The sequence below is a fragment of the Halichoerus grypus genome, chromosome 5, assembly GCF_964656455.1.
Source record: "Halichoerus grypus chromosome 5, mHalGry1.hap1.1, whole genome shotgun sequence".
In the NCBI taxonomy this organism is placed as follows: domain Eukaryota; kingdom Metazoa; phylum Chordata; class Mammalia; order Carnivora; family Phocidae; genus Halichoerus; species Halichoerus grypus.
In genome coordinates, this window is record NC_135716.1 from 85678196 (window position 1) to 85704909 (window position 26714).

The 26714-nt window shown below is 45.3% G+C and overlaps 1 protein-coding gene and 1 long non-coding RNA gene across 2 annotated transcripts in view; one reads left to right on the forward strand and one right to left on the reverse strand.

Annotated features, from left to right (window-relative positions):
• The window catches only part of LOC118539628 (uncharacterized), a 55422-nt gene extending 35326 nt beyond the window's left edge, over positions 1-20096 (forward strand). Inside the window, exon 7 of the long non-coding RNA XR_013447928.1 lies at positions 18922-20096. This is a non-coding gene — a long non-coding RNA (uncharacterized LOC118539628). The remainder of the gene's footprint in view (positions 1-18921) is intronic.
• A 189-nt stretch (positions 20097-20285) lies between these two features.
• ECM1 (extracellular matrix protein 1) lies at positions 20286-26100 on the reverse strand. Its single transcript, XM_036098339.2, is given in 11 exon segments — positions 20286-20581; positions 20584-20761; positions 21172-21259; positions 21429-21649; positions 22159-22533; positions 22798-23120; positions 24037-24117; positions 24214-24291; positions 24442-24543; positions 24624-24686; positions 25891-26100. Coding segments are annotated over 11 exon segments (1650 nt in total). The 5' UTR covers positions 25982-26100; the 3' UTR covers positions 20286-20531.
• Positions 26101-26714: the final 614 nt, after the last annotated feature.

The window sequence follows — 26714 nt, forward strand, 5'->3', positions numbered from 1 at the left end:
AGTTTCAGCGCTTTTAGGCGGCTCAACAATATCAAGAGCCATGAGTTGATATCCCTACAATTTTCTTGGTTTTTCCTTCAGTCATAAGAGGGTTGCCATAGATTCAAGTGTGACTTCCTTACATAACATCTTCTCAGAGGACAAAGAAGAGAAAGGGCTCTAGTTCCCAAGCAGCTTTCAAACGGGCACAAAAATTCATCCACAAATTTCCAGGAGTTTTCCTCTTGTGTCTTTTCTCCCGAAAGTGGGTCATATGCCCACCTCAGGCATAGAGAGAAGGAGTTACCATGATTGACACAGACCAATCAGGATTGATCCCATAGCACAGTGAGGACCCTACCTCTCCTGGAGATATTGCTGCCTATTAGATCCCTCAAATGAGAATCAAAGGGTCCACCAATTGTGGATATGGACTCCTAGATAATAAATAATAAATAAACCTTCATACCAATAAAAACAAACTTATAAAAGTCATCTTAAAAGAATCAGAGAAGTAACAAGATTTGAGGAACTGCTGAAATGAGATGCTGAGATACTGAAGACATGGGAAAGTGGAGAAGTGAAGCCTCCTCTGAAGGCGGCCTATGCCCTGGGACTTTGTTCTGGAAAAGGCTGAGCTGCAATTCTGGCAGCCTCCAGGGGCTAGGGTGGAAATTTCAAAGTCAGGTGGTTCCCACTGCTAGTGCCCTCAGGAGCTGGCAAAAGAATAAGTTCTCTTTAGAGGAAGACAATATTATCTTGAACGTCAGGGTATTTCTATAAATAATTTTCTAAAACAATGTCCAGTACACAAAGATAACCCAAGGATATCAGACAGCACAAATAAGAACAGTAGGTACAACAGGTAATAGAAATAGACTCACAGGGTCTCCAGATACTGAAATGATCAGCATAGATTACAAAACAGTTATGCTTGTTATGTTCAAGGAACACAAGCCAAGAATGGAAAATTTGGTTGGGAAATAGAAATTTTTAAAAATGATATTGTAAATGTTAAACGGGAAAAAAATGTAAATTCTGGAACTTAAAACACAATAACCAAAGTTGAGAACTGAGAGTTTTATCGGCAAATTAGAAATAATATAAGAGAAAATTAATGAAAATTAATGAACTGGAATATATAGGTCAGAAGAAAATACCCACAATGATGCATAATGGAGTAAAGAGAAAGAAAACGCAGAGGAGTGGGTAAGAAACATGGATGTCACAATGAAAAGGTCTAAGAAGAGTCCATAAGGAAAGGAAAGAATGGACTTAGGCAATATTTGGGAAAAAATGGCTCAAAAATTTCCAGAATTGATGAAACACATTAAATCATACATTTAAGAATCTAACAAATCCTAAGCAGGATAAATAAAAAAGAAACTCACTGTCTTATACATTAGTGAAACTGCAGAAAACCAAAGACAATGAGAAAATAGTAAAAGCAGTCAGACTGAAACAGACAAATTACCTTTAAAAGCCACAACATTCAGAGGACCCACACTTCCCTATTTCAAAACTTACTACAGGGGCCCTGGGTGGCTCAGTCAGTTAAGCGTCTGCCTTCGGCTCAGTTCATGAGCCTATGGTCCTGGGATCGAGTCCTGCATGGGGCTCCCTGCTCAGTGGGGAGTCTGTTTGACCCTCTGCCTGCCGCTCTGCCTCCTTGTGCACTCTCTCTCTCTGTCAAATAAATAAATAAAATCTTAAAAAAAAAAAAAAGTCAGTGTCTTAAAAAAAAAACCCAAAAATAACTTACTACAGAGCTACAGCAATTAAGACGGTGTGGTATTGGATAAGGGTAAACATACAGGTCAATGGAATAGAATTCAGAGTGCAGAAAAATCCTCACATTGATGGTCAACTGATTTTCAACCCCAGTTGCCAAAAATTCAACAGGAAAAAAATAGTCTTTTCAACAAACAGTTCTGGGACAATTGTATATACACATACAAATAAGTAAAAGTGGACCCCTACCTCATGTAATATACAAATATTAACTCAAAATGGGACAAAGACCTAAGTATAAGAGCTAAAAATATAAAAATCTTAGAAGAAAACAAACATAGGAGTAAAGCTCTGTGACCTTAGGGTAGGCACTGGTTCTCTAGACAGGACACCAAATCATAAACAACTAAAGAAAAAATAGATTAATTAGACTATATGAAAATTTAAAGCTTTTGTGCTTCAAAGCATACCATCAAGAAAGTGAAAAGAAAGAGCACCCGGCTGGCTCAGTCAGTAGGGCACGCAACCCTTGATCTCAGGGTCATGAGCCCCATGTTGGAGGTAGAGTTTATTATTTAAGATAATCGACCATATACTAAGCCATAAAGCTAGTTTCAACAAATCCAAAGGATTAAAATCATTCAGAGCTAATCTTTAGTCGCAATGCAATTACACTGGAATTAAAAAGCAAAAGGACAGGGGCACCTGGGTGGTTCAGTCGTTAAGCGTCTGCCTTCGGCTGAGGTCGTGGTCCCAGGGTCGTGGGATCGAGCCCCGCATAGGGCTCCCTGCTTCGCAGGAAGCCTGCTTCTCCCTCTCCCACTCCCCCTGCTTGTGTTCCCTCTCTCGCTATGTCTCTCTGTCAAATAAATAAATCTTAAAAAAAAAAAAAAAAAAAGGCAAAACGACAGCTAGAAAACCCTAGATGTTTGGAAATAAAACAATATATTTCTAAGTATTTCATGAATCAAAAAAAATTTTTTTTAAATAATTCATGAATCAAAGAAGAAATTATAATGAAATTACAAAGTCTGAAATAAATAATTTAAAAACACTACATATCAAAAGTTGTGGGATACAAGCTATTCTTTTTTTCTTTTTTTAAAGATTTTATTTATTTATTTGACAGAGAGAGACACAGCGAGAGAGGGAACACAAGCAGGGGGAGTGGGAGAGGGAGAAGCAGGCTTTCCACCGAGCAGGGAGCCCGATGTGGGGCTCGATCCCAGGACCCTGGGATCATGACCTGAGCCGAAGGCAGATGCTTAACGACTGAGCCACCCAGGCGCCCCACAAGCTATTCTCTTGATGGAAATTTACAGCCTTACATAGTTAAATCAGAAAACATTAATGAACTAAACATGCATCAAAAAGTAGAAAAAGAATAGCAAATTAAACTTGAAATTAGAAATAAGGACATAATAAAGATAATTGAAAGCATACACACACACAATAGAATAAAAATAAAACAAGTTGGTACTTTGGGAAGACTAATAAAACTGATAAACCTTTGGTGAAATGAAATAGAAAAAAGAGAGAGAGAAGGCTGGGATGAACCCTGACAGGAATGAAAAACAGGGCATTACTATAATCCCTGCAGACTTTCAGAAGAAACCAAGAGAATATTACGAACTTTACGCTAAAGCATTGGAAAATTTTTATGGAATGAATAAATTCCCAAGGAGGAAAAAGACAGTTTATAAAATACCAAAGAAGAAACAGGAATTCTGAGTAGACCAATAACTCAAAAGAACTGAAACACTAATTTAAAATTTTCCTACAGGGGCGCCTGGGTGGCTCAGTCGGTTGAGTGTCTGCCTCCCACTCAGGTCATGATCCCAGGGTCCTGGGATGGAGTCCCCCATCAGGCTTCCTGCTCAGTGGGGAGCCTGCTTCTCCCTCTGCTCCTCCCCCCAATTGTGCTTTCTTCTCTCACTCTCTCTCTCTCAAAATAATAAGTAAATCGTAAAACAAACAAATAAATAAAGGTGGAAAAAATTTTTCCTACAAAGCAGGTTCCAGGCCCACATGGCTTGATCAGCAACTTCTATCAAATATTTATGCAAGATATAAGTTAATATTGTACAAACTCTTTCAGAGAGTTTTTGCCAACTCATTTTGAGCCTAGTACAATGTACTGTAAATATATATATTTTTTAAATTTTCGAAGAAAGGGAAGATGGAGGAATAGGAGGACCCTAAGCTCACCTTGTCCCACAGATACAATTAGATAACACATCAGTGTAAATAACCTGAAACTTTCTATATATTACTATGTTCTGACATCCTAAAAAAACCTTTCCTGGCTTAGGAGAGACAATTCTTCCTTTTTTTTTTTTTTTAATTTTTTTTTTAAAGATTTTATTTATTTGCGAGAGAGAGAATGAGAGACAGAGAACATGAGAGGGAGGAGGGTCAGAGGGAGAAGCAGACTCCCTGCTGAGCAAGGAGCCTGATGTGGGACTCGATCCCGGGACTCCAGGATCATGACCTGAGCCGAAGGCAGTCACTTACCCAACTGAGCCACCCAGGCGCCCTGGGAGAAACAATTCTTAAGAGATGGCAAAGGGCCCAGCTGGGAGCGTCATCCAGGGCGGTCCCTCCTCTGTCTGGCCCTGCATCCCGGGAGGCAATACTCCTCTGCCTTAATCATCCCAGGGCCAGGTGCCAGGCAACTAGGGACCAACCCTGTAACCCAAAGGCAGCCAAAATTACTCAAACTAGCCAGTCCTAAACCCTTCCCTGCCTTGCCTTTTCCCCAGAAACCCCAATAAAGGCCTAAATCTTCCCATATTCCACTGTCTTCTGCTTCCTGACCACCCTGGTGTCTTTCCAACGTGGCTCTGTAAATTTTTTTTTTTTAATCAGCAAAAATGGGTTCGTGTCTCCTGTCTCTAGGACCTGTGTGTTTTTTGGGGTTTTTCCCCCTCTGCTCTTTTCTGTCTCCTCTGTGGCTGCACCTGACCGACCACCTCATAAAAACCACAAAATATGTAATCTCAATACCAAAACCTGATAAAGACACTATGAGGATGGAAAATTACAGGTAAATCTCATTCATGAACAATGACACAAAAATTCTAAAGAAAATATTGGGAAGTTGAATTCAGCAATATATAAAAAAGAATGACACATCATGTCCAAGTTGTGTTTATTATGATTTTAGTAATGCGAGCTAAGTTTAACTTTTTAAAATATCAATTAATGAATTCACCACATTAACAAACCAAACAAGAAAAATCATAGGTCATCTCCATAGCTGCAGGAAAAATATTTAATAAAAATTTGACGTAGGGGCGCCTGGGCGGCTCAGGCGTTAAGCGTCTGCCTTCAGCTCAGGTCATGATCCCAGGGTCCTGCTCAGCGGGAGGCCTGCTTCTCCCTCTCCCTCTGCCGCTCCCCCTGCTTGTGTTCCTGCTCTTGCTAACTCTCTGTCAAATAAATTAATAAAATCTTTAAAAAAAATTGACGTATATTTATGATACAAAACTCTTAGCGAGGGCGCCTGGCTGGCTCAGTTGGTAGAGCATGACTCTTTAACTCAGGGTCGTGAGTTCAAGCTCTATGTTGGGGGTAGAGATTACTTTAAAAAAATAAACAAAACAAAACAAAACTCTTAGTGAACTAGGACTAAAAGGGGACTTTCTTAATATGACAAAGGATACTACAAAGTACCAGTAGCAAACATCATGTAAATGGTGAAATGTTGAAAGCTTTTCCTTTGAGATCAGTGATTTATTGCTGTGTAGCAAATTACCTCAACACTTAGTGGATTAAAACAACAAATATATATTATCTCATGGATTCTGTGCATTAGGAATTTGGAAGTGGCTTAACTGAGTGGCTCTGGCTCAGGGTCTCACAGTCAAGAAGTGAGCTGGGGCTATAGTCATCTGAAGACTTGAGTGGGGTCAGAGGATCCCTTCAAGGCCACTCACATGACTGTTAGCAGGAGGCCACAGATCTTTACTTGTTGGCTGGAGTCCTCAGTTTCTCACCACGTGGACCTCTCCTCACAAGATGGTAGGTGGCTTCCCCTCGAACTAGTTTCCAAGAGAGAGAGGCAAATGTCCCCATGTCTTGTATGTCCTAGTCTCAGAAGTGACATACCCTTACTTATACCATGCTCTCAATTGGTCACACAAACAATATGAGAGGCACTATGCTAGGGTGTGAAGACCAGTAGGAGGTATTGACATTGAGGGCCATCTTGGAGGCAGGCTACCACAATCAGGAACAAGACAAGGTCAGGATGCCCTCTGTCTCCACTTCCCATCAACATTACTTGGAGGTCTATCCAGAGTAGTAAAAAAGAAAAAGAAATAAAAGGCAAAATGTTTGGGGTACCTGGCTGACTCAGTCAGTACAGCATGCGACTCTTGATATCAGGGTCATGAGTTCAAGCCCCACATTGGGCATGGAGCCTACTTAAAAAAAAAAAGGCAAAATGATTAGAATGAAGAAACAAAACTATTGGTATTTACAGAGAATGACTGTATGCATAGAAAATCCCAAAGACTCTACAGTTAAGACCCATCTTCCTCTCTCACAGCCAACCCCAGGATGCCCAAGTGTCAGCTCTCATCTTGCAGTTCTTCACAAGCCAGTTCCACTGAGAGCACGTTCCACTGAGGGGGAGATAGAGTTCCTCAGGGGATGGACAAGGTTGCTCTGAAAAAGTTGAAGCTAAGTCAAAAAAGACAGGAAAGGATAAGTCTTCAGATGAAAAAAAGGTTTTTTTTTTAAAGATTTTATTTATTTATTTGACACAGAGAGAGATAGAGAGCACAAGCAAGGGGAGTGGCAGGCAGAGGGAGAGGGAGAAGCAGACTCCCTGCCGAGCAGGGAGCCTGATGTGGGGCTCGATCCCAGGACCCTGGGATCATGACCTGAGCCGAAGGCAGACGCTTAACAGATTGAGCCACCCAGGCGCCCAAAAAAAGTCTTAACATAAAAAAAAGACAGTTAAATAAGAAAAAAAAAAAGACAAAACAAAACAAAAACCAAGAATGGTATGTGAATATGTCAAAGGAAAGGAAGGAGGGAAGGAAGACCCACTAGAGAACGGAGACACTGAAAATGAGGAGGTACGCAGGAGATAGGAAGCCAAATCTGGGACATTTTACATCACGGTTTTTGGTGGTCCTTGTATCTCCCTTCGAAATAGTTTAGAAACTACTTCGTAAATGCATATTTTTAATAGCCCTAGAAATGAAATTTTAGGGTTTTTTTAGTAGCTAAAAATGAAATTTTCAAGGTGGAAATTCTACCTCACCTCATGATTTTTTACAAATCTAGGTAAATGTAAACTTGGTTTATTATGAGGCTATTGATTTGTTCTGTACTACCATAAATTAGGGGCATATTGAATTAGGGAAGACTTTTGCCTTTTCTGGATATTTTATATACACAGAATCATACAATATGAAGTCTCTTGACTTCTTTCACCGAGCAGAATGGCTTTGAGGTTCATCCATACCATAGCATGTATCTGTATTTTGTTCCTTTTAATTGTAGTTCATCGTATGGACATACCACATTTGGTCTATCCATTCTCCAATTGATGGACACTTAGGATGTTTCCAATTTGGTTTCCATTTTGGTTATTATGAATAAGGATGCTAAGAACATTTATGTGCGGGGCACCAGATGGCTCAGTCAGTTAAGCGTCTGCCTTTGGCTCAGGTCATGATCCCGTGATCCCAGGGTCCTAGGATCGAGTACCACGTTGGGCTCCCTGCTCAGTGGGGAGCCTGCTTCTCTCTCTCTCTCTGCATGCCGCTCCCCCTGCTTGTGCTCTCTCAAATAAATAAATAAAATGTTAAAAAAAAAAAGAACATTTATGTGCAAGGCCTTATGTGGATATGTTTTCATTTCTCTTGGGTAGATACCAAATAGAATTGCTGGGTCATATGTTTAACCTTTTGAGAAACTGTCAGTTTTCCAAAGTGACTCTATCATTTTTTATTCCTGCCAGCAAAGTCTGAGGCTTCCCATTTCTTCACACCTTGCCAACATTTGTTATTGTCTGATTTTTTTATTATAGCCATTTTGGTGGGTTTGACAAGGTTTGCATGTGGTTTGGATTTGTATGTCCCTATCATTAATGATATTGAGTATCTCATCATATGCTTATCAGCAATTTTTATATCTTTTTAGGTGAAATGTCTATTCACATCTTTTGCCCTTTTGCCCATGTTTTGATTGGATTGTTTGTTTTCTTTTTATTGAGGTGTAAGAGTTCTGATATTTTCTTCTGGATATACACCCATGTTGTTTTTCAGTAGAATTGTCTCTCCCCCTTTTTTTTTTTTTGAGAGAGAGAGTGACAGAGAGGGCGAGCAGTGCAGGGGGAGGGGCAGAGGAGCAGCAGAGAGAGAATCCTAAGCAGGCTCCATGCCCAGCATGGAGCGCAATGTGGGGCTCGATCTCATGACCCTGAGATCATGACCTGAGCTGAAATCAAGATTTGGATGCTTAAATGACTGAGCCACCCAGGCGTCCCTTTTAGCCACTAAATTTTTTTTTATTTTATTTTTAAAGATTTTTTATTTATTTGACAGAGAGAGACACAGCGAGAGAGGAAACACAAGCAGGGGGAGTGGGAGAGGGAGAAGCAGGCTTCCCGCTGAGCAGGGAGCCCGATGTGGGGCTCGAACCCAGGACCCTGGGATCATGACCTGAGCTGAAGGCAGACACTTAACGACTGAGCCACCCAGGCGCCCTGCCACTCAATTTTTTTTTTTTTTTTAAGATTTTATTTTTTTATTTGAGAGAGAGAATGAGATAGAGAGAGACCATGAGAGGGGGGAGGGTCAGAGGGAGAAGCAGATTCCCTGCTGAGCAGGGAGCCCGATGCAGGACTCCATCTCGGGACTCCAGGATCATGACCTGAGCCGAAGGCAGTCGCTTAACCAACTGAGCCACCCAGGTGCCCCTCAATTTTTTTTAAAAAGATTTTATTTATCTGACAGAGGGAGCACAAGAGGGGGAGCGGCAGGCGGAGGGAGAGGGAGAAGCAGGCTCCCCACTGAGCAGAGAGCCTGATGCGGGGCTCGATCCCAGGACCCTGGGATCAATGACTCAAGGGGAAGGCAGACGCTTAATGGAGTGAGCCACCCAGGCGCCCCTAAAAAGTATTTTTTAAATTTATGTTAGAGACACAGAGAGCACAGTGGGGAGGGGTAAAGGGAGAGGGAGACAGAGTCTTAAGCAGACTCTGCTGAGCGTAGAGCCCAATGTGGGGCTTGATCTCACAATCCAGAGATCACAACCTGAGCTAAAACCAAGAGTCTGACACTTAACCAACTACACCACCCAGATGCCCCTCTAAATTTTTATTTAAATGTTAATACTATACACACCATCTACTCAATAAAAATTTCCAGGCTTTCATAGCACATTATCAAAGGTATTAGGAAAAACTAAACTACCACTGTCAAAGATGTGAAGGACAGCACATCATTCTGAGAGGGAGATCCAAGACAAGAGTATAGTTGTCTTTAAGAGACAAATTCTAGGGGCAACCAGCAGGGCTGGTTCCTTCTGGAGGCTCCAGGGAAGAATCTTTTGCTTGTTCCTTCCAGTTTCTGGTAGCTGCTCACATCACTCCAATCTCAGCTTCGATAGTCAAATGCCTTTTCCCCTTTTGATGTCATATCTCACCCTGCCTCCTTTTTTAAAAAAATTTTTTTAAAGGTTTTATTTATTTGATAGAAAGTGAGAGAGCACAAGCAGGGGGAGCAGTGCGCAGAGTGAGAGGGAGAAGCAGACTCCCTGCCAAGCAGGGAGCCCGATGCGGGGCTGGATCCCAGGACACTGAGATCATGACCTGAGCCAAGGCAGACGCTTAACTGACTGAGCCACCCAGGCGCCCCACCCTGCCTCCTTCTTTTGAGGACCTTTGTGATTTACATTTAGGGTCTGTTCAGATAATCCAAGATAATCTCCCCATCTCAAAGTCCCTTTTGCCATGTAAAGGTAACACTCCCAGGTTCCAGAAATTAGGACCTGGATATCTTTGGGGGCCATTTATCAGCCCACCACACTCTCCAATACAAATATAGTACAATGTGAGTCACAAATACAAGCCACACTTATAATTCCAAATATTTTCGTAGTCACATTAAAAAAAGTCAAACATGGAATACTACTCAGCCATCAAAAAATTGAAATCTTGCCATATGCAATGGTGTGGATGAAACTAGAGGGTATTATGCTAAGTGAAATAAGTCAATCAGAGAAAGACAGTTATATGATCTCACTCATGTGGAATTCAAGAAACTGTTTAAAACAGAGGATCATAGGGGAAGGAAAGGAAAAATAAAACAAGACAAAATTAGAGAGGGAGACAAACCATAAGAGATTCTTATTCATAGGAAACAAACTGAGGGTTGCTGGAGGGGAGGGGGCTGGGGGATGTAGTAACTGGGTGATGGACATTAAGGAGGGCACGTGATGTTATATAAGACTGAGCACTGGGTGTTATGTAAGACTGATGAATCACTAAACTCCACCTCTGAAACCGGTAACACATTATATGTTAATTAATTGAATTTAAATTTTAAAAATGAAAAAAAAATTTAAAAAGTCAACCCAAAGAATACAAAAACACTAATTCAAAAAGATACATGTACTCCTATGTTTACTGCAGCATTATTTATAATAACCAAATTATGGAAGTAGCCCAAGGGTCCATCAATAGATGAATGAGGGGTGCCTGGGTGGTTCAGTCACTTAAGCATCTGCCTTCAGCTCAGGTCATGATCCCAGGGGCCTGGGACTGAGCCCCACATCAGGCTCCCTGCTCAGTGGAGAGTCTGCTTCTCCCTTTCTCTCTCCCTCTGCCTCTTGCCCTGCTTGTGCTTGAGAACACTCTCTCTCTCAAATAAATAAATAAAATCTTTTAAAAAAAGAATATTCTATAAAAAATAGATTAATAAAGATACATGTGTGTGCACACACACACTGGAATATTACTCAGCCATAAAAAAGAATGAAATCTTGCCATGTGCAACAACATGGATGGCTCTACAGAGTATAAAGCTAAGTGAAATAAATCAGTCAGAGATAGACAAATACCATGCAATTTCACTCTTATGTGTAATTTATGAAACAAATAAACAAAGAAAAAAGAGACTCTTTTTAAAAAAATTTTTATTACTTGTGGGGGGTGGAAAAGGAGAGAGAGGATCTTAAGCAGGCTCCAAGCTCAGCACAGAGCCCAACACAGGGCTCCATCTCATAACCCTGAGATCATGACCTGAGCCAAAATCAAGCACCAGACACTTAAGTTACTCCAATGACTTTCCAGTTTAGTAGCTGGCCGTGCTGTCCAACACAGTAGCCACCAGTCGCTGTGGGTAGTGAGTACTTGAAATGCGGCAGGTTTCAATTGCAGTGTCCTGTAAGTGTAAAGAACACCAGATTTCAAAGACTCAGCATGAAAAAAGAATGCAAGGAAAAAAGAATGACTAAGCCACCCAGGCACCCCCGCCAAAAAACCACCCTCTATAGTTAAGGACAAACCGATGGTTCCCAGAGGGGAGGTGGGTGGGAATGGATAAAATAGTACACTTATGATGATCAGCACTGAGTAATGTCTAGAATTGTTGAATCACTATATTGTACACCTGAAACTAATATAACACTTATGTTAACTACACTGGAATTAAAAAAGTCAAATGAGACAGGTGAAAATAATTTTAATAATCTACTTCATTTAACACAATATACCCAAAATATCATGTCAACATGTAATCAATACAAAAATTACTAATGAGATATCTGAGATACCTTGCATTCTTTTTTCATGCTGAGTCTTTGAAATCTGGTGTTCTTTACACTTACAGGACACTGCAATTGAAACCCGCTACATTTCAAGTACTCACTACCCACAGTGACTGGTGGCTACTGTGTTGGACAGCACGGCCAGCTACTAAACTGGAAAGTCATTGGAATAACTATTCAGGAAAGGATTACAACATGGGCTTTCTATTTTTAATGCTTACATAAAATAATTGGTACAGACTATTCCTAACGTTTGATACTGATCATTAAACAATAGCCAAGACACTCCTGAAAAAGAACTAAGTAGGAGGAGACTTGCCTTATAGATAACAAAATTTGTTATAAAGCTACAGACTGGGAGCGCCTGGGTGGCTCAATCATTAAGCGTCTGCCTTCAGCTCAGGTCATGATCTCAGGGTCCTGGGATCGAGCCCCACATCGGGCTCCCTGCTCTGCGGGAAGCCTGCTTCTCCCTCTCCCACTCCTCCTGCTTGTGTTCCCTCTCTCACTGTGTCTCTATCAAAAAAATAAATAAAATCTTAAAAAAAAAAATCTTAAAAAAAAAAAGTGGTTGAAAGCAATGTTAATAAGTGAGAATCATAAAAGTGTTGAATTCCCTAAATTTTTCAATCTTATCAGTCACTAAAATTACTGGTGTATTATTTTGTGCCAAACGTAGGTGCTGATTCAATGAGGGAGACTTGTTTTAATATTATACTGGCATTCTTTTTAACATACAGTCAGTATTAGATGAGCAGATTGAGAGTTCCCAAGGTTTTTTTTTAAAGATTTTATTTATTTATTTGACAGAGAGAGACACAGTGAGAGAGGGAACACAAGCAGGGGGAGTGGGAGAGGGAGAAGCGGGGGAGTGGGAGAGGGAGAAGCAGGCTTCCCGCTGAGCAGGGAGCCTGATGCAGGGCTCGATCCCAGAACCCTGGGATCATGACCTGAGCGGAAGGCAGATGCTTAACAACTGAGCCACCCAGGCGCCCGAGTTCCCAAGGTTTTTAATAAGTTCAGTAGATAGGTCTATCTCAGCCTGTAACACTATTGCTATAAAATAAAAGGGTCCGGAAGTATGTCTGTTTCTCTTCCTGGGTATAATTGAGTCTGGATATTTTCTTCTTCTTCTTCCTTTTTTTTAAAAAGGATTTTATTTATTTATTTGACAGAGAGACACAGCAAGAGAGGGAACACAAGCAGGGGGAGTGGGAGAGGGAGAAGCAGACTCCCCACTGAGCAGGGAGCCCAATGCGGGGCTCGATCCCAGGACTGTAGGCTCATGAACTGAGCCAAAGGCAGACGCTTAACAACTGAGCCACCCAGGTGTCCCAATTACATTCGATTTAAAAACATCTTTTCATCAAAGACACTGTTAATAGAATGAAGAGGCACACTATTTCCAATATATTACCTACCAAAGAGTTCATACCTGGAAGAACTACAAATCAATATGGAAAAGTCTAGTAGAAAAATATGCAAGAGACTTGAGTAGACATCTCACAGAGGATATCCAAATGGCCAATCAACATATAAAAAGTGTTCTACCTCATTTATAGACATGGAAATGCAAATTAAACTCAATACAAACAAAGTCACCAGAATAGCTAAACAGACAACCTTAAGAGTTGGTAAGAATGTGTAACAAGAACTCTCAAACCCTGTGGATAGGAGTAAAAATTAGTACAACCACTTTGGCAATATCTAGTCAGGCTGAAGAGACTCTGACCCAGACATTCAACTCCTAGCTGCCCTGTATACCCAACAAAAATGCATGCAATTTTTTTTTGATGTTAGCATATTTGCTAACATAGCCTAAAATTGGAAACAAGCCAAATATCCATCAACAGGAGAATGGATAAATTGTGGTTTATTTCTAAAATGGAATTCTATATGAAAATGAATGAACTACGGTATACGGAATAACATGAATGCATGCTTAAAAAGCCAGACATACAAAAAATATGTTGTAATTCCACTTATAAAGTTCAAAAATAGGTAAAATTAAGCGACTGTGCATTCTTCACAATAGCATCCTGAAGGTCAATCAACAGATGAATAGATAAACAAAATGTGGTATATCCATACAATAGAATATTATTCAGCCATAAAAGGAATGAAGCTCTGATACATGCTACAACATGGATGAACCTTGAAAACATATGCTAAAAGAAATAAGCAAAACACAGAAGTACTTCCAATTACTGAAGTACTTAACATGAAGTTCCTAAAGTAAGCAAAGTCATAGAGACAGAAAGTGGATGACAGGTTACCAGGGGCTGGGAGGAGGTGGGCAATAAAGCTTTTTTAAAAAAACCTAAATGGTTGCTACATTTTTGGTGACCACAGCACAATGTATAAACTTGTCAAATCACCATGCTGTACATCTGAAACTAATGTAACATTGTGTGTCAGCTGTACTAAAAAATAATTTTTCTTAACACCAAATGATTGTTTAAAAAAAAAACAACAAAAAACCAAAGGGGTGCCTCGGTGGCTCAGTCAGTTAAGCATCCGCCTTCAGCTCAGGTCATGATCCTGGGGTCCTGGGATGGAGCCCCACATTGGGCTCCCTGCTCAGCGGGGAGCCTGCTTCTCCCTCTGCCACTCCCCCAGCTTGTGTTCTATCTCTGTCAAATAAATAAAATCTTAAAAAATGAAAAAAAACAACCACCAAAAAACCCTAAATGTTTTTAGGATTCGTATTTTTTTTTTTTTAAGATTTTTATTTATTTATTTGACAGAGAGACAGCGAGAGAAAGAACACAAGCAGGGGCAGAGGGAGAGGGAGAAGCAGGCCTCCTGCTGAGCAGGGAGCCCGATGCGGGGCTCGATCTCAGGACCCTGGGATCATGACCTGAGCCGAAGGCAGACGCTTAACCGACTGAGCCACCCAGGCGCCCCTTTAGGATTCATATTTAGGTGGTAAAAATATAAAGAAAAAGCAAGTAAATGATTACAATAAATGTCATCACAGGAGGAGAGTGGTTCCTTTACAGGGGTGAGGAGTCTGAACAGAAAGCAGCATTCTGGAGGGCTTTTGGGTGTTGGCAGTGTCCATTTGCTTGACTTAGGTGGTTGTTGCAAGGAGTTTCACTTTATATCCATTGAACTATACATTTATTTCCAGTATAATTTTTAAATGTGTGTTATTTTACACAATGTTTTTTTAATTTAAAATTCATCAAGAACAAAGTATTGGGGGATTGGAAGAGGATGGCTTGTTGAGTATGCAAGAGGCGTCTGCCACAGGGGTACAGAGCTTACCCGTCTTATAGAGAGGGGTAGAGAGTTCTGTTCAGAGGACAGCATGTGAAAGCCCCCAAGTACAAAAGAATGTGGTAAGCCTGAGGAACTGAAAGGTAACAAGCTGAGTTCTGAGGGGGCCTAGAGAACAAGAGGGAAGAGGTATGCGTGATGAAGTCTGAGGACTGCAGAAGCCAGATGGTGGAAGGTTGGGCAGCCAAATGGGAGTGTGTCAGACACTGTCATAAGGGAACAGTGGGATATAAGTGAGGCATATATATATATATTATATTATATTTTAGAGTGAAAGAGAGAGAAAGAGAGAGACAGGGGGAAGGGGCAGAGGGAGCATGAGAGAATCTGAAGCAGGCTTCACACCCAGTGGGGAGCCCTATGCAGATCTTGATCCCAGGACCCTGAGATCATGACCTGAGCCGTTATCAAGAGTCGGACACTTAACCGACTGAGCCACCTGGTGCCCTATCACTGAGGTATTTTAAAGCAGTGGCCCGATCCCACCAGTTAGGTCATTCTGCCTGGACTGTGGAGAATGGATTGGACAGTACCAGGAGACCAGTTAGGAAGCCATTTCAATAATTGTGAGGGTTGGTGGAAGCTTGGACTAGGATGGAGGCACTGGAGAGGTGAGGAATATTGTGTCCTTATGCCTTGTGTTCATTTCATAACTCTGTTCAACTATGAGTACTATCTTCCATTTTTTTTATGAAGTTAAAAATATCTTAATGTTATACTGTATATCCTATGACATACTGTACCCTACCATATAAACTTGTACATACATTGTGGGTACATAGTTATGCACACAAGACTATGGCCACTATATTTTCTGAGTGATTTAAGGGATTTCCAAAGGTTATGCTGACTATGCAACTTTTGCTTTCTGTACTGACTTTAGAACCTAACCTTGGTGTAAGGTACAACTCCACTGTTGATGGATTTAAGAGATATTTAGGAGATTTGGTGACTGACTGGAATAGAAGGAAGAAGGAGAGCGATTAATTGAAGAATGATATTCCCAGATCTCTTGCCTAAACAACTGAGTAGATGGTGGTTCTGCTTATTGAGATGGGCCCACTGGGGCAGGAACAGTTGGAGGGTAGAGACGATCGCTTATTTTTCTCAATATTTTATGAAAAATTTCCAAAATGCAGAAAAGTTGACATACTGTATAGTGAACATCCATATACCTACCACCTAGGTTCTACAACTCACTTACTGTTATATCTCCTTTTTCATATCTTCCCACATACCCAGAGGAGTTCATTTTTGAATAACTGAATTTATGGTATCTAAGCGATTTCCAAGTGTCATATTTAGTAGGCTACTGGTTCAGAGTACAGAAGCACATTTAAAGAACAGGCTGCCGGGGGCACCTGGGTGGCTCAGTTGGTTAGGCGACTGCCTTCGGCTCAGGTCATGGTCCCGTAGTTCCCAGATCGAGTCCCAAATCAGGATTCCCTGCTCAGCAGGGAGCCTGCTTCTCCCTCTAACCCCTTCCCTCTCGTGCTCTCTCTCAAATAAATAAAATCTTTAAAAAAAAAAAAAAAAAGAGCAGGCTGCGGGACGCCTGGATGGCTCAGTCAGTTAAGCATCTGCCTTCGGCTCAGGTCATGATCCCAGGGTCCTGGGATCGAGTCCCACAACGGGCTCCTTCTCCCTCTGCCTGCCGCTCCCCCTGCTTGTGCGTGCTCTCTCTCTGGCAAATAAATAAATAAAAAAAAAATTTTTTTTTTAAGATTTTATTTATTTGTCAGAGAGAGCACAAGCAGGGGGAGTGGCGGGCAGAGGAAGAGGGAGAAGCAGGCTTCCCGCTGAGCAAGGAGCCTGATGCGGGATTCTCTATATTCCTTCTGAAGGTGCTTTCACTAAGAACATTGACTACTGAAGACTCCAAAACTGAACTCATTATCATCCTCCTGTAAAACCTGCTCCTCCTCCTGTACATTCTACCTTACAGGCACCCAAACCTCAAATGTGGGAGTCATCCTAAGATATCTCAGGCAGCAAGCAGGGTCTGTCAATCCCATCTCTTAAATATCTTTTTTTTTTTTTTAAGATTTTATTTATTTATTTGACAGAGAGAGAGAGCACAAGCAGGTAGAGTAGCAGGCAGAGGGAGAGGGAGAAGCAGGCTCCCTGCTGAGCAAGGAGCCCAATGCGGGGCTTGATCCCAGGACGCTGGGATCATGACCTGAGCCAAAAGCAGCCGCTTAACCAACTGAGCCATCCAGGTGCCCCTCTTAAATATCTTTAAAAGATATTCTCTCCATCTTCATCCCCTGCACCATTAAAGTTCTGGATCTCAAAATTTCTCAAAATTTTATTGCTATCAAAGAACTACAATTTCAACCTCTGAACTGGTCCCCGTCTCTATTCTTTCTCTGGCGTATCTATTCAGGTCCACCTGTCTATCCATCTAACTTACTTTTTTAAAAAAGTCTGTTCACTGGGGCGCCTGGGTGGCTCAGTTGATCGACAACCCGACTCTTGATTTCAGCTCAGGTGCTGATCTCAGGGTTGTGAGTTCAAGCCTCGCACTGGGCTCTAAGCTGGGTGTGGAGCCTATTTAAAAAAAAAAAAAAAGTCTGTCACATCACTTTTCATTTACAATCTTTTTTTTTTTAATTTAAATTCAATTAGCCAACTTACAGTGCATCATTAGTTTCATTTACAATCTTTTACAGGTGCTTACACCCAGGTTAGTATGACTTCCATAGTCCTTCAAGATCTGCTAGAAAGCATTACTAAGCCCAAATTTACAACCTCATGCCTAGTTACGCACCCACACCATTTTTACTACTTACTGGCGCTTCAAATATACCAACCACACTTTTTGCTTTATTGCCTCCTTAACGAAGACCTCCCTGAAAGCCAGGCTAGGTGGCTCCCACAGAATCCTGAGGATATCTATCATTAGATATACAAGCCTCCACAAAGATAAAAATCCTTGAGGGCGGTACTTTAGTCTTCTCTATGGCCAGAATACTTAGACTAACTACCTAAGAATACTCTGCCTAACACAAAACAGACATTCTGTTTACTTTAGGGGAACTCTGTATACATCCAGTACTTTGTACACTCTCCCTTTCCGTTCTTGCAAAATCCTACTCAAGCTTGAATTCCTTCCTGAAGCTTCCCCGGGTCCCTCCAAGTAGTTAGGGGCTCTGATTCCTTTATTCACTGCCCCTGAGCTTAATAAATTATATCTTAGTATTTTATCTATACAACTAACTGCCGTAAATGTTAACACTTTCCCCTTTTCTTGGTAACTAACAGCAATCCTATCGATGCTTCTGGGCTCAATCCACAGCCAACTACCCTGATTCCTAGAGAGAATTACTTCTTTTAACTCTCAGCTCACGATGCTTACAGTCTATTTAGCACCTGAGAGTCTTTCATTATCGCTGCTTACTACCGAGGTCCCGGTCCCCTCCCGGTCCATTCCTTAGACGGTAACCTTCTAGGGGCTGGGAGGGCAATCCTACCTTTCTGACTCCCCCACCAGCACTTGGAGGCGCTGCGCTTTGCAAATGCAGCCCTAAAGCATCTCCGGGAAGCTCCTGAAGGGACAGAGCCCTTTAGAGATGTCCCTGCCGGCAGCTCCGCCCTCTCCCCACGAGCTCAAGTCCAACCCCGGGCACCGTGGCAGGCGTACGGGAAGTGTGAGGGGAAGAGCGGGCCTGGCCTCTCCCTGCCTAGTCCCGGAGTCCCAGCGGCTGTCGGAGGATCGCGAGACCTCCGCCGGACGCCCGCGCAGGCGCGGTGACGCTCTCCGAGCATGTGACCCAAGCGCGAGGCCGCAGTGGCCGGCGCGGGGGCGGGACACACGCGGCTCTCACTCCCTCATTGAACCCCGTGCTGATGGACAGGCGAAGGAGCGGCTAAGACGCAGCTTGTTTAGAAACAGGCGTCCGGCTAAGTATGAATAAGTAGATAAATAATAGGCTAGGGAGAAGGGAGTGGCAGGTGTCTGATTCCTTTATTCACTGCCCTTGAGCTTAATAAATTATATCTTAATATTTTATCTATACAACTAACTGCCACAAATGTTAACACTTTCCCCTTTTCTTGGTAACTAACAGCAATCCTATCGATGCTTCTGGGCTCAATCCACCTTTGAGTGGCTCAATCTGCCTTTCAACTTGGTCCTAGGTGGTCGGGGCGGCGGTCCTTGCCTCACCCTCCTCCGCCTGGAGCCTGGGAAATCCCGCTTTCTGGAGACTTATCCTGACGGCAGAATCACGGAGGACTTGTCCTCACGAGTCTTCATTTCGATTCATTCGGCTCCGGTTTCTTGGGGGCAGCCTCCAAGGGCTGAGGAGCCTTGCCACCCTGTGGTCCAGCCCCCTCCCCTCAGGCATGGGCGCGATACTCTTCAAACTGGACTTCCAGGTTCCTGCTTCTCTGTCTACTAGAGGTTGGAAAAGGCGAATCTGAACACCACCTCTGCTTGAGGCCGCCAGTGCCTTCGTGGGCAGAGGCGCCAGGATCCACTTTAAACCCTTGCGGGTGAGGCATTCGTGGGGACCTCCTGCTTACCATTCCGGCCACATCTCCGAAGGAGACCACCAAAGCCTCAGGCCCTCCCAGCCGTTGTGCTTCTCTGCCAGTTAGAACCCTCCTTCTGCCTGGGCTGTACCTGCCCGTTGCACCTTCTGCTTCTCCTGGAGAAGCTCTGACCTCAACCCCAAAGAGGCTTTCCCAGTGTACTCATATTGCCCTCAGCCCTACTCCCACTTCAGATTGTCTTATCTGGTACCCAGAGAATACTGGCAAGCTGGCAGCCCCATGCAACACCACTTATCACACCTGCTAGGCTCCTGGGATATGACCAACTTGACAGAAGGGGGCTGCATGTTTTCTGGATGTGTATCCCCTGGCCTAGCATAGTGCATATTGTAACTGTTCAGTAAATGGGTATTGGATGAATCAAGGTGTGGACTCCAAGGATCAAAAGTGAAAATTTAAAAATGTCAGGCTAGGGAGTGCCTGGGTGGCTCAGTCAGTTAAGCGTGGGACTCTTGATTTCAGCTAAGGTAATGATCTCGGGGTTGTGAGATTGAGCCCCGCATCAGGCTCCACCCTCAGTGAGTGCGGAGTCTGCTTAAGATTCTCTCTCCCCGGGGTGCCTGGGTGGCTCAGTCGTTAAGCATCTGCCTTCGGCTCAGGTCATGATCCCAGGGTCCTGGGATCGAGCCCCACATCGGGCTCCCTGCTCAGTGGGAAGCCTGCTTCTCTCTCTCCCACTCCCCCTGCTTGTGTTCCCTCTCTCGCTGTGTCTCTCTCTGTCAAATACATAAATAAAATCTTAAAAAAAAAAAAAGATTCTCTCTCTCTCTCCCTCTGCCCCCCCAATAGAATTAAATTAAACTAAATTAAAAGATTAGGCTGGGCTGTGGTACTTTTGGGGCTCACCAAAGACATTAAACCGTATTTTTTTTTCCCCTTTAAATGATGATAGCTAACAAAGTGACACTCCTTTTCAAATACGTGAATAAATTCAAGATGACAAATAGTGAAGTTAAGCCATTTAGTTATGGTACCATCATAGCCTGTGGAATAGTTCTGTTCAGTCAGTAGGAACAGGGCAGTGGGCCTCAGGGGCCAGTCCCTCAAGAAAATCCAAGCAGGCTTAGGAGGGTGTGTTTGTATGTGAGATGTTAAAGACAATGAGGATGCCAAATCCAAGAGGTGTTTACTGTAATGAGTGTTCAAGGAGGGTGGGGTTCCCCCAATCTGATCCTCCAAGGCTCTGGGGTGACTCACTCTTCCTTGGGCTCAGGGGTGGGGCTGGTATTTCTTCCCCGAGTTGGCCCTCCTCTCCCTGGCCCTTGTCATCCCCATCATCTCCAGCCACTAGAGCCACATTCTTCAGATAGTAAGTGTTGAAGCAGTTGGTCTGCTCATCTCCAGGATTCAGGTTACAGCAGAGGGCAGAGTCTCGCCAGAAGTTACGTCGGGGACCACACAGGTCCTCAATGAAGGCCGATTTCTGAAGGAGAAAAGTAAAGCAGAGATGATGGGGAGGGGGTGTCTGAGGTCAAGCATCAATACTTGGGTGTTCAAAGTCCCTCTTCCCTCAGCTTCTAATGCTGTCTCCCTGGGACCCAGAGAGAGTTCCAGGCTGCCTTGCACAGCTAGATTCCTTGTGACAGACATATGTGCACATCTGGAAATGACTGAAGCTTGAGGCCCAGAAAAGGCATAATAACTTAGAGGTGGGGGAGCAGATCAGGTAAGGAATGACTTCGGGAATCAAGAAAGATCTTTCCCACTAGTCCTCTTTATTTCTGTGGGCTGGTCTGAGATACTAAAGAGAAGGGGTAGCCAGCAGTTCTAGCCCTCTCTCCCCCCTCCCCTGCCTTTCTTTGGAGACTACGACCTCCTGCTGCCCCCGCTCACCTTCTCCTCAGCACAGCAGGTCTGCTCTGGAAATGGCAGGTCACAGCAGTGGGCAGTCATGTTCTGGATCAGCCCAGGAATCTGTTTACTATGTTGGGGGGAAAGGGGAAGGGGTCAGGGTCTTTAGGCATCCCTAGGCATCAAAATGGTGCTTGGAGACCATGGTTTTGCTCTTACCAAGAGTGCCTCAGAGGGTGCCCCAGAAGGGAGGTTTTGGGGAAGGGAAGAGAGTTGGGGAAGAACGGGGCAAGACTCACTGCTTGCTGAGAACTCTTCCATTTCCACAGAGATGGCCCATGAGGTTGGGGGTAACTCGGCTGAGGTCAAGGGTCAAGATGTCCCGGTCATAGTTAGGGTAGGGAGCCTGACGGGCAAAGCACTCATCGCGGGCAGGGCTAGGAGGGTAGTGGCAACACAAGTGCTGGTGGGTCTTGGTAGACTGTTCCCGATCACAGTATCCATCAAGGGCATCCTCCCACTGTGGGCCAGAGAGAGGGAAGTCAGAAGCCTGGACACTTGGCCCCTTCTCTTCTGACCCTCTGCTTCCCTTACTGCCCTATGCTATGAAATGAGGGACCTGGCCACAGATGCTGAAAGGGAAGGGCAAGGAACCAGAGGACAAGGATGGGCAGCTGTGGATGTATGGTGCTGGGGAGGTGGAAGGATGGAAGCACCAATGAGGCTTGGAGCTGGCCACAGGACATGAGCTGGAATGGCAGACGAGGGGGTCAGACAAGGCCAGAGCTGCACGGATGGATGGCACATGGGTGCATGTGTGGGATCATGGGTGGATGAGGCCAGGAGTGCAGGATGGAGGCTCAAGATGAACAGACTCAAATGACGAATATAGTGGATGGATGGACACTTGCAAGCAGATGAACGGGCAGACGTGCTCACACTGGGAAGGTGCATGGATGAGATGAGCAGGATGAGAGGTCGGAGACAGGCGGGCAGGCAGACAGGCTCTTGACCGGGACGCCCACTTACGGCCTTCCGTGTACAGGTGTGGTTGTTCCCCTGCCGGCAGCAGTGCTGGAACTCCCCCTCTAGCCGGGTCAATGCCTGCAGCTGTCTTTGGATGGGGTCAGTAGCTGGGAGGTTGCGTGGCACAGAACGGAAGCGTCTTAGGTGGCAGATGTTCTTGACATTGTCCAGTGTGGGTACCCCAGGGGGGAAAGGCAGCTCGGGGCCTGAGGATATACCAGGCTGGTGGCTGGGGCAGGCCCAGAGCTGGTAGTGTGGCCGGGGAGCTTCCTCCTGGAAGCAGGAGAATCGAGCCTCCCCCTGCTGTTTGCAGCACCGGTGGGGTCGGGTCTTGACCGAGAACTCGGCCTCACAGAATCGGGTCATTGCGTCCTCCCACTAGAGCAAGAGGGATCGATCAGCCCAGCAGCCCATTGTCCACATTCCCGTCTTCCTCCCAGGTTCCAGAAAAGGACCCTGGGCAGGTAGATAAGAAAGAAGTAGAGGCTGTCCTCTGCCCTCCCAGCATACTGGGGAGGCCCAAGGTAGGGCCAAGAAAAAGGTCCTGAGTTTCCTACATACTCAGGCCTAGAAGTCCTTCAAACACACACGTACTGTCTGGAGGTTAAAGGACAGCCCTGGCATCAAGAGCCCAACCCTTACCACGAGCTGTGCACAGTCCAAGCGGTTTATGTGGTTGTGACAGCGGCAGCAGCGGGAATATCCAGTCTCCAGCAGATTGAGGATCTCACCCTGGCGAGTAAGGTGGGAGAAGCCAGACTGCGGCAGGTTCCAAGGACCATACACCACATGCTGACGATTAGGAAGGCAGATCTGGTCCAAATTGTCTGGAGAAGGCCGCCCAGGGGGAAAGCCATCAAGCCGATGGCCCCAGCCCCCTCGGGATTTGCCCCGTTGGCAGTGCAGGGCTGGATTCCAAGACTCAGGCTCAGGGGGGCTACGGTCCATGAAAGGAGCTGGCTTTTCTAGAATGGAGAAAACAGAATGGGAAGGGGAATGAGTAGAGGAACAGAGAAAGTCTGGATGAGCTGGGAGGATTGAAAGAACTTGGGGTGGAGGAGAAAGGGTTGGGAGGATATGGGGGGAAAGAGATAGAAATGAACTTGTGGCTTTTACCTTCAGAATGACCGATGGAAAGGAAAGAAAACGGGGGTATGAAAGGTGTCCAGATCTCAATCAGATCTCATCTTCCTTATAGCCCCCACAAATCAGGCGTGGTCCCTGTGCTGCTTCCCAAGGCTCAGGCTCCTTGCCTCCCTCCCCAGGGTCCTAAGCACTAAAGCAGAGGGATGGACAGACCAGAGCTGTCACTCACCCTCTCTCTGCTTAGATGGGAAGGTCATTTCCTCCTGATGTAGGAAAGGTGGGTCTACTGGGATAGGAGAAGTGTAAGCAGAAGCCATGTTGGGATGGGCTAGAAGAGGGGGGACCTGGCCAGCTGCCACTCATAAGGAGGAAGTCAGTATAGAAGCAAGTGAAAATAAATGCTACTTTTTTGCCACTTAATCTCATAACTTTATAAAATAGGTCTTATTTCCCCATTTTTTTTTTAAAGATTTTTTATTTATTTATTTGAGAGAGAGAATGAGAGAGAGCAAGCACATGAGAGGGGGGAGGGTCAGAGGGAGAAGCAGACTCCCTGCCGAGCAGGGAGCCCGATGCGGGACTCGATCCAGGGACTCCAGGATCATGACCTGAGCCGAAGGCAGTCGCTTAACCAACTGAGCCACCCAGGCGCCCCCTTATTTCCCCATTTTTATAGATGAGGAAACTAAGGCTTGGAGAGACAACTTACCCAAAGTTACACAGCTAGCGAATGGCAGAGCCCCCAAAGCCCATGGGTAGGCAGGAGGAGGGTAACAAGGAGAGGGAGTCACTTACTTTCTTTCTGTTCAACAGGGACCTGGGGAGGGGGCAGCTCTTCTTGGAGGGGGATGGCTTCTTGAGGAAGAGGGGGATCCACTACAAGAGAGGAGTGAGGGCACAAAGAAGCAAGGATCAGACTGATGTCAGCAAGACTGTAGTGGTCTGGGGGTGAAGAAATGGGCAAGCACTCACCTTTCTTTCCCACAGGGAGTTGGGGAGGGGGCAACTCCTCTTGGGCAGGGATGGCTTCCCAAGAAGGAGGGGGCTGCACTAGAGAAGGGGGAGTATGTGAGTAGACCACCCCTTCTCCCAGCCAGGGCAAGGAGTTGGCAGGGCCTTCTCACCCCTCCCCATCTAAAGAACGGGAAGTAAGCCAGACTAGAAACCTGGAGGGCTGAGAAGGGTGCATGGTGGACTTACCTTCACTCTGTCCCTCAAAGTGAGAGCCATGCTGAAGGGTGTCAGGGTGATCCACAGGGAAGTCTTGGGTCCGGGGTGGGGAGGGGGGTGCTGCATAGCCAACTAGAGGTAAGAGGGGAGATGGTCAGAGCTGACAGTTTTTTCTAGCCCCCCCAACCCATGCTGCTCCCCCAAACTCTTACCTTCTTGAGTGTGGTAGGTGAGGGGCTCTGGCCCCAGCTCCCTCTGCCCTGGAGCCTTGGAGCCTGGAACATGAAAGGTGAGTCAGGGGTGGGTTGAGGAGCCCTTTCTTGGCCCTAAGCACAGGATGTGGGGGCAGTAGATATCAAGGGTATAGGCAAGATGACCAAGACACCAGAAGCCGTTCTGTATTGCTCCTGTCCCATGTCCCCTAATGAATCCACCCCCTCCCCCAAACACACCTAGACGTGACCAGTTGGGTTCTGAGAAAGCTATGATATTCTGACAGGCTCACTTCTACCAGGCTCAAAGCCTTGGGTCTCCTGAGTCCAGGCCTGAAGGGAATGTGACATAAGGGGCTGAGGGTAGGAGGAGTGGGGTGGTGGAGGCCCTAATCTCCTGTCAGTGTCTCTCCCTCAGGGCTTCTGGTCTCTTCTTCTCAGCCTCTGAGCTACGATGCGTCTCTAGTTTTCCAGAGGAGCAAGTCTGGACTTTGAACTGGTTAGGGCTTCATTTGCTCACCTCCTCTAGGCTGTTTAAACATCTGTGGGCCTTCTAATAAGAAGCCCACCTCGAACTTTAAGTGCCTCCCCTTCAGCTGGTCCCAGATCCTCCTTAGCTTAGGTCTCAATTTAGGACCTGGGGAGTGGGATGATTCAGGACTCCTGAGGCAAATCGCCCCACAGCCACAGGGAAAGGAATCGCCTATAGCTGATCTGCCTAGGAGGGACAATGAGACAGGCCTTACAGAGACCAGATCTCAACAGTATCCCTTGGTAGCATTTTGTCCAGCATCCAGCAGATGATGTGTGTGTGCTAGATAGAGTGACTGTGTCTGGTACCCTGGGGATGGACTATTCTAACCGGGCAAGGAGTCAGTCAAGGCTCTCTGGGTCAACAAACCAGTTTTGAGCAGCCTGGGGGCCCCATTCTTTCTCTCTCCCCTGCTTGATAGGCCCCATATATACATCTTCCTGAGGCAGAACCCCCTCACTCTGGTAATCCACCCACTGAAGAGTTGTCCGTTTGACTCCCAATTTTATGTCTCCTGGCAGCAATCTCTAGGAACCCCTCTCCTCCCGTGCACCTGCTCCCCTCCCTGTTTAAAGGCTCCAGTGCCCAGGCCCACCTTCAGTCTGCTCAGAAATGCAAGGCCGGGGATACAATCACCCTGCTGGTGATGAGCCATTTAGAGGATGGCTGGACCCCGGCCCCAGGCCCACACTGGTCAGGGCCTCTTCCCAAGCGCTGGCTCCAATCCCAACTCACCTCCCTCAGAAGCTACAGAAGTAACAGCCAGACAGGCCAAGACCAAGGCTGCTCTGGACATGGTCCCCATTCTGGGGCAAAGACTGGTCATGGCACCAGAAGGTGGATCGTCTCAGGCAGATCTGGATTTGAAGGGCTGGGCTGCTGGGAGCCTGCTTCTCCAGTTGCTGTTACGGCTGTTGTGAACCTCAGGGCTGGTTCCTTCTCCTTTTATACAGCTATCTGGGGATAACTCCCTCCCTTCTATTTCCTGCCATGACTCAGTCCCAGCTGCTCCTCCTCTGGCAGCCACTCCTCCCAAATTCACCCTGAAGTCTCCTAAGAGGACTGAAGAGAACAGGGCTGAGGGGAGGATAGCATTCTTATGATCCCCAGAGAAACGGATTCTGAGACTCATGGAGTAAGAGATGTTGAGAACTGGGGCGCCTGGGTGGCTCAGTTGGTTAAGCATCTGCCTTTGGCTCAGGTCATGATCTCAGGATCCTGGGATGAAGTCCCACAACTGGCTCCCTGCTCAGCAGGGAGTCTGCTTCTCCCTCTGCCCCTCCACCCTGCTCATGCTCTCTCTCTCAAGTAAATAGAATCTTAAAAAAAAGAGATGTTGAGACCTTATTTTATGCCTCGGTTCCTCTGTCTTCATGCTGCCTACCGTGGAGAGGTACAGCCTCCTGAATTGGGGTTGGGGAAACAGGGCACTAAAGAGTCCAGGATGGGGGACAGGACAGCTACCCCAGGAGCTCCCCTACCAGTGAGAGGCCAGGGCTGCCCCCTTTCTGTTTCCCCAGTACCCCGGGACAAAAGAGACGGAGACAGAGTCAAACTTG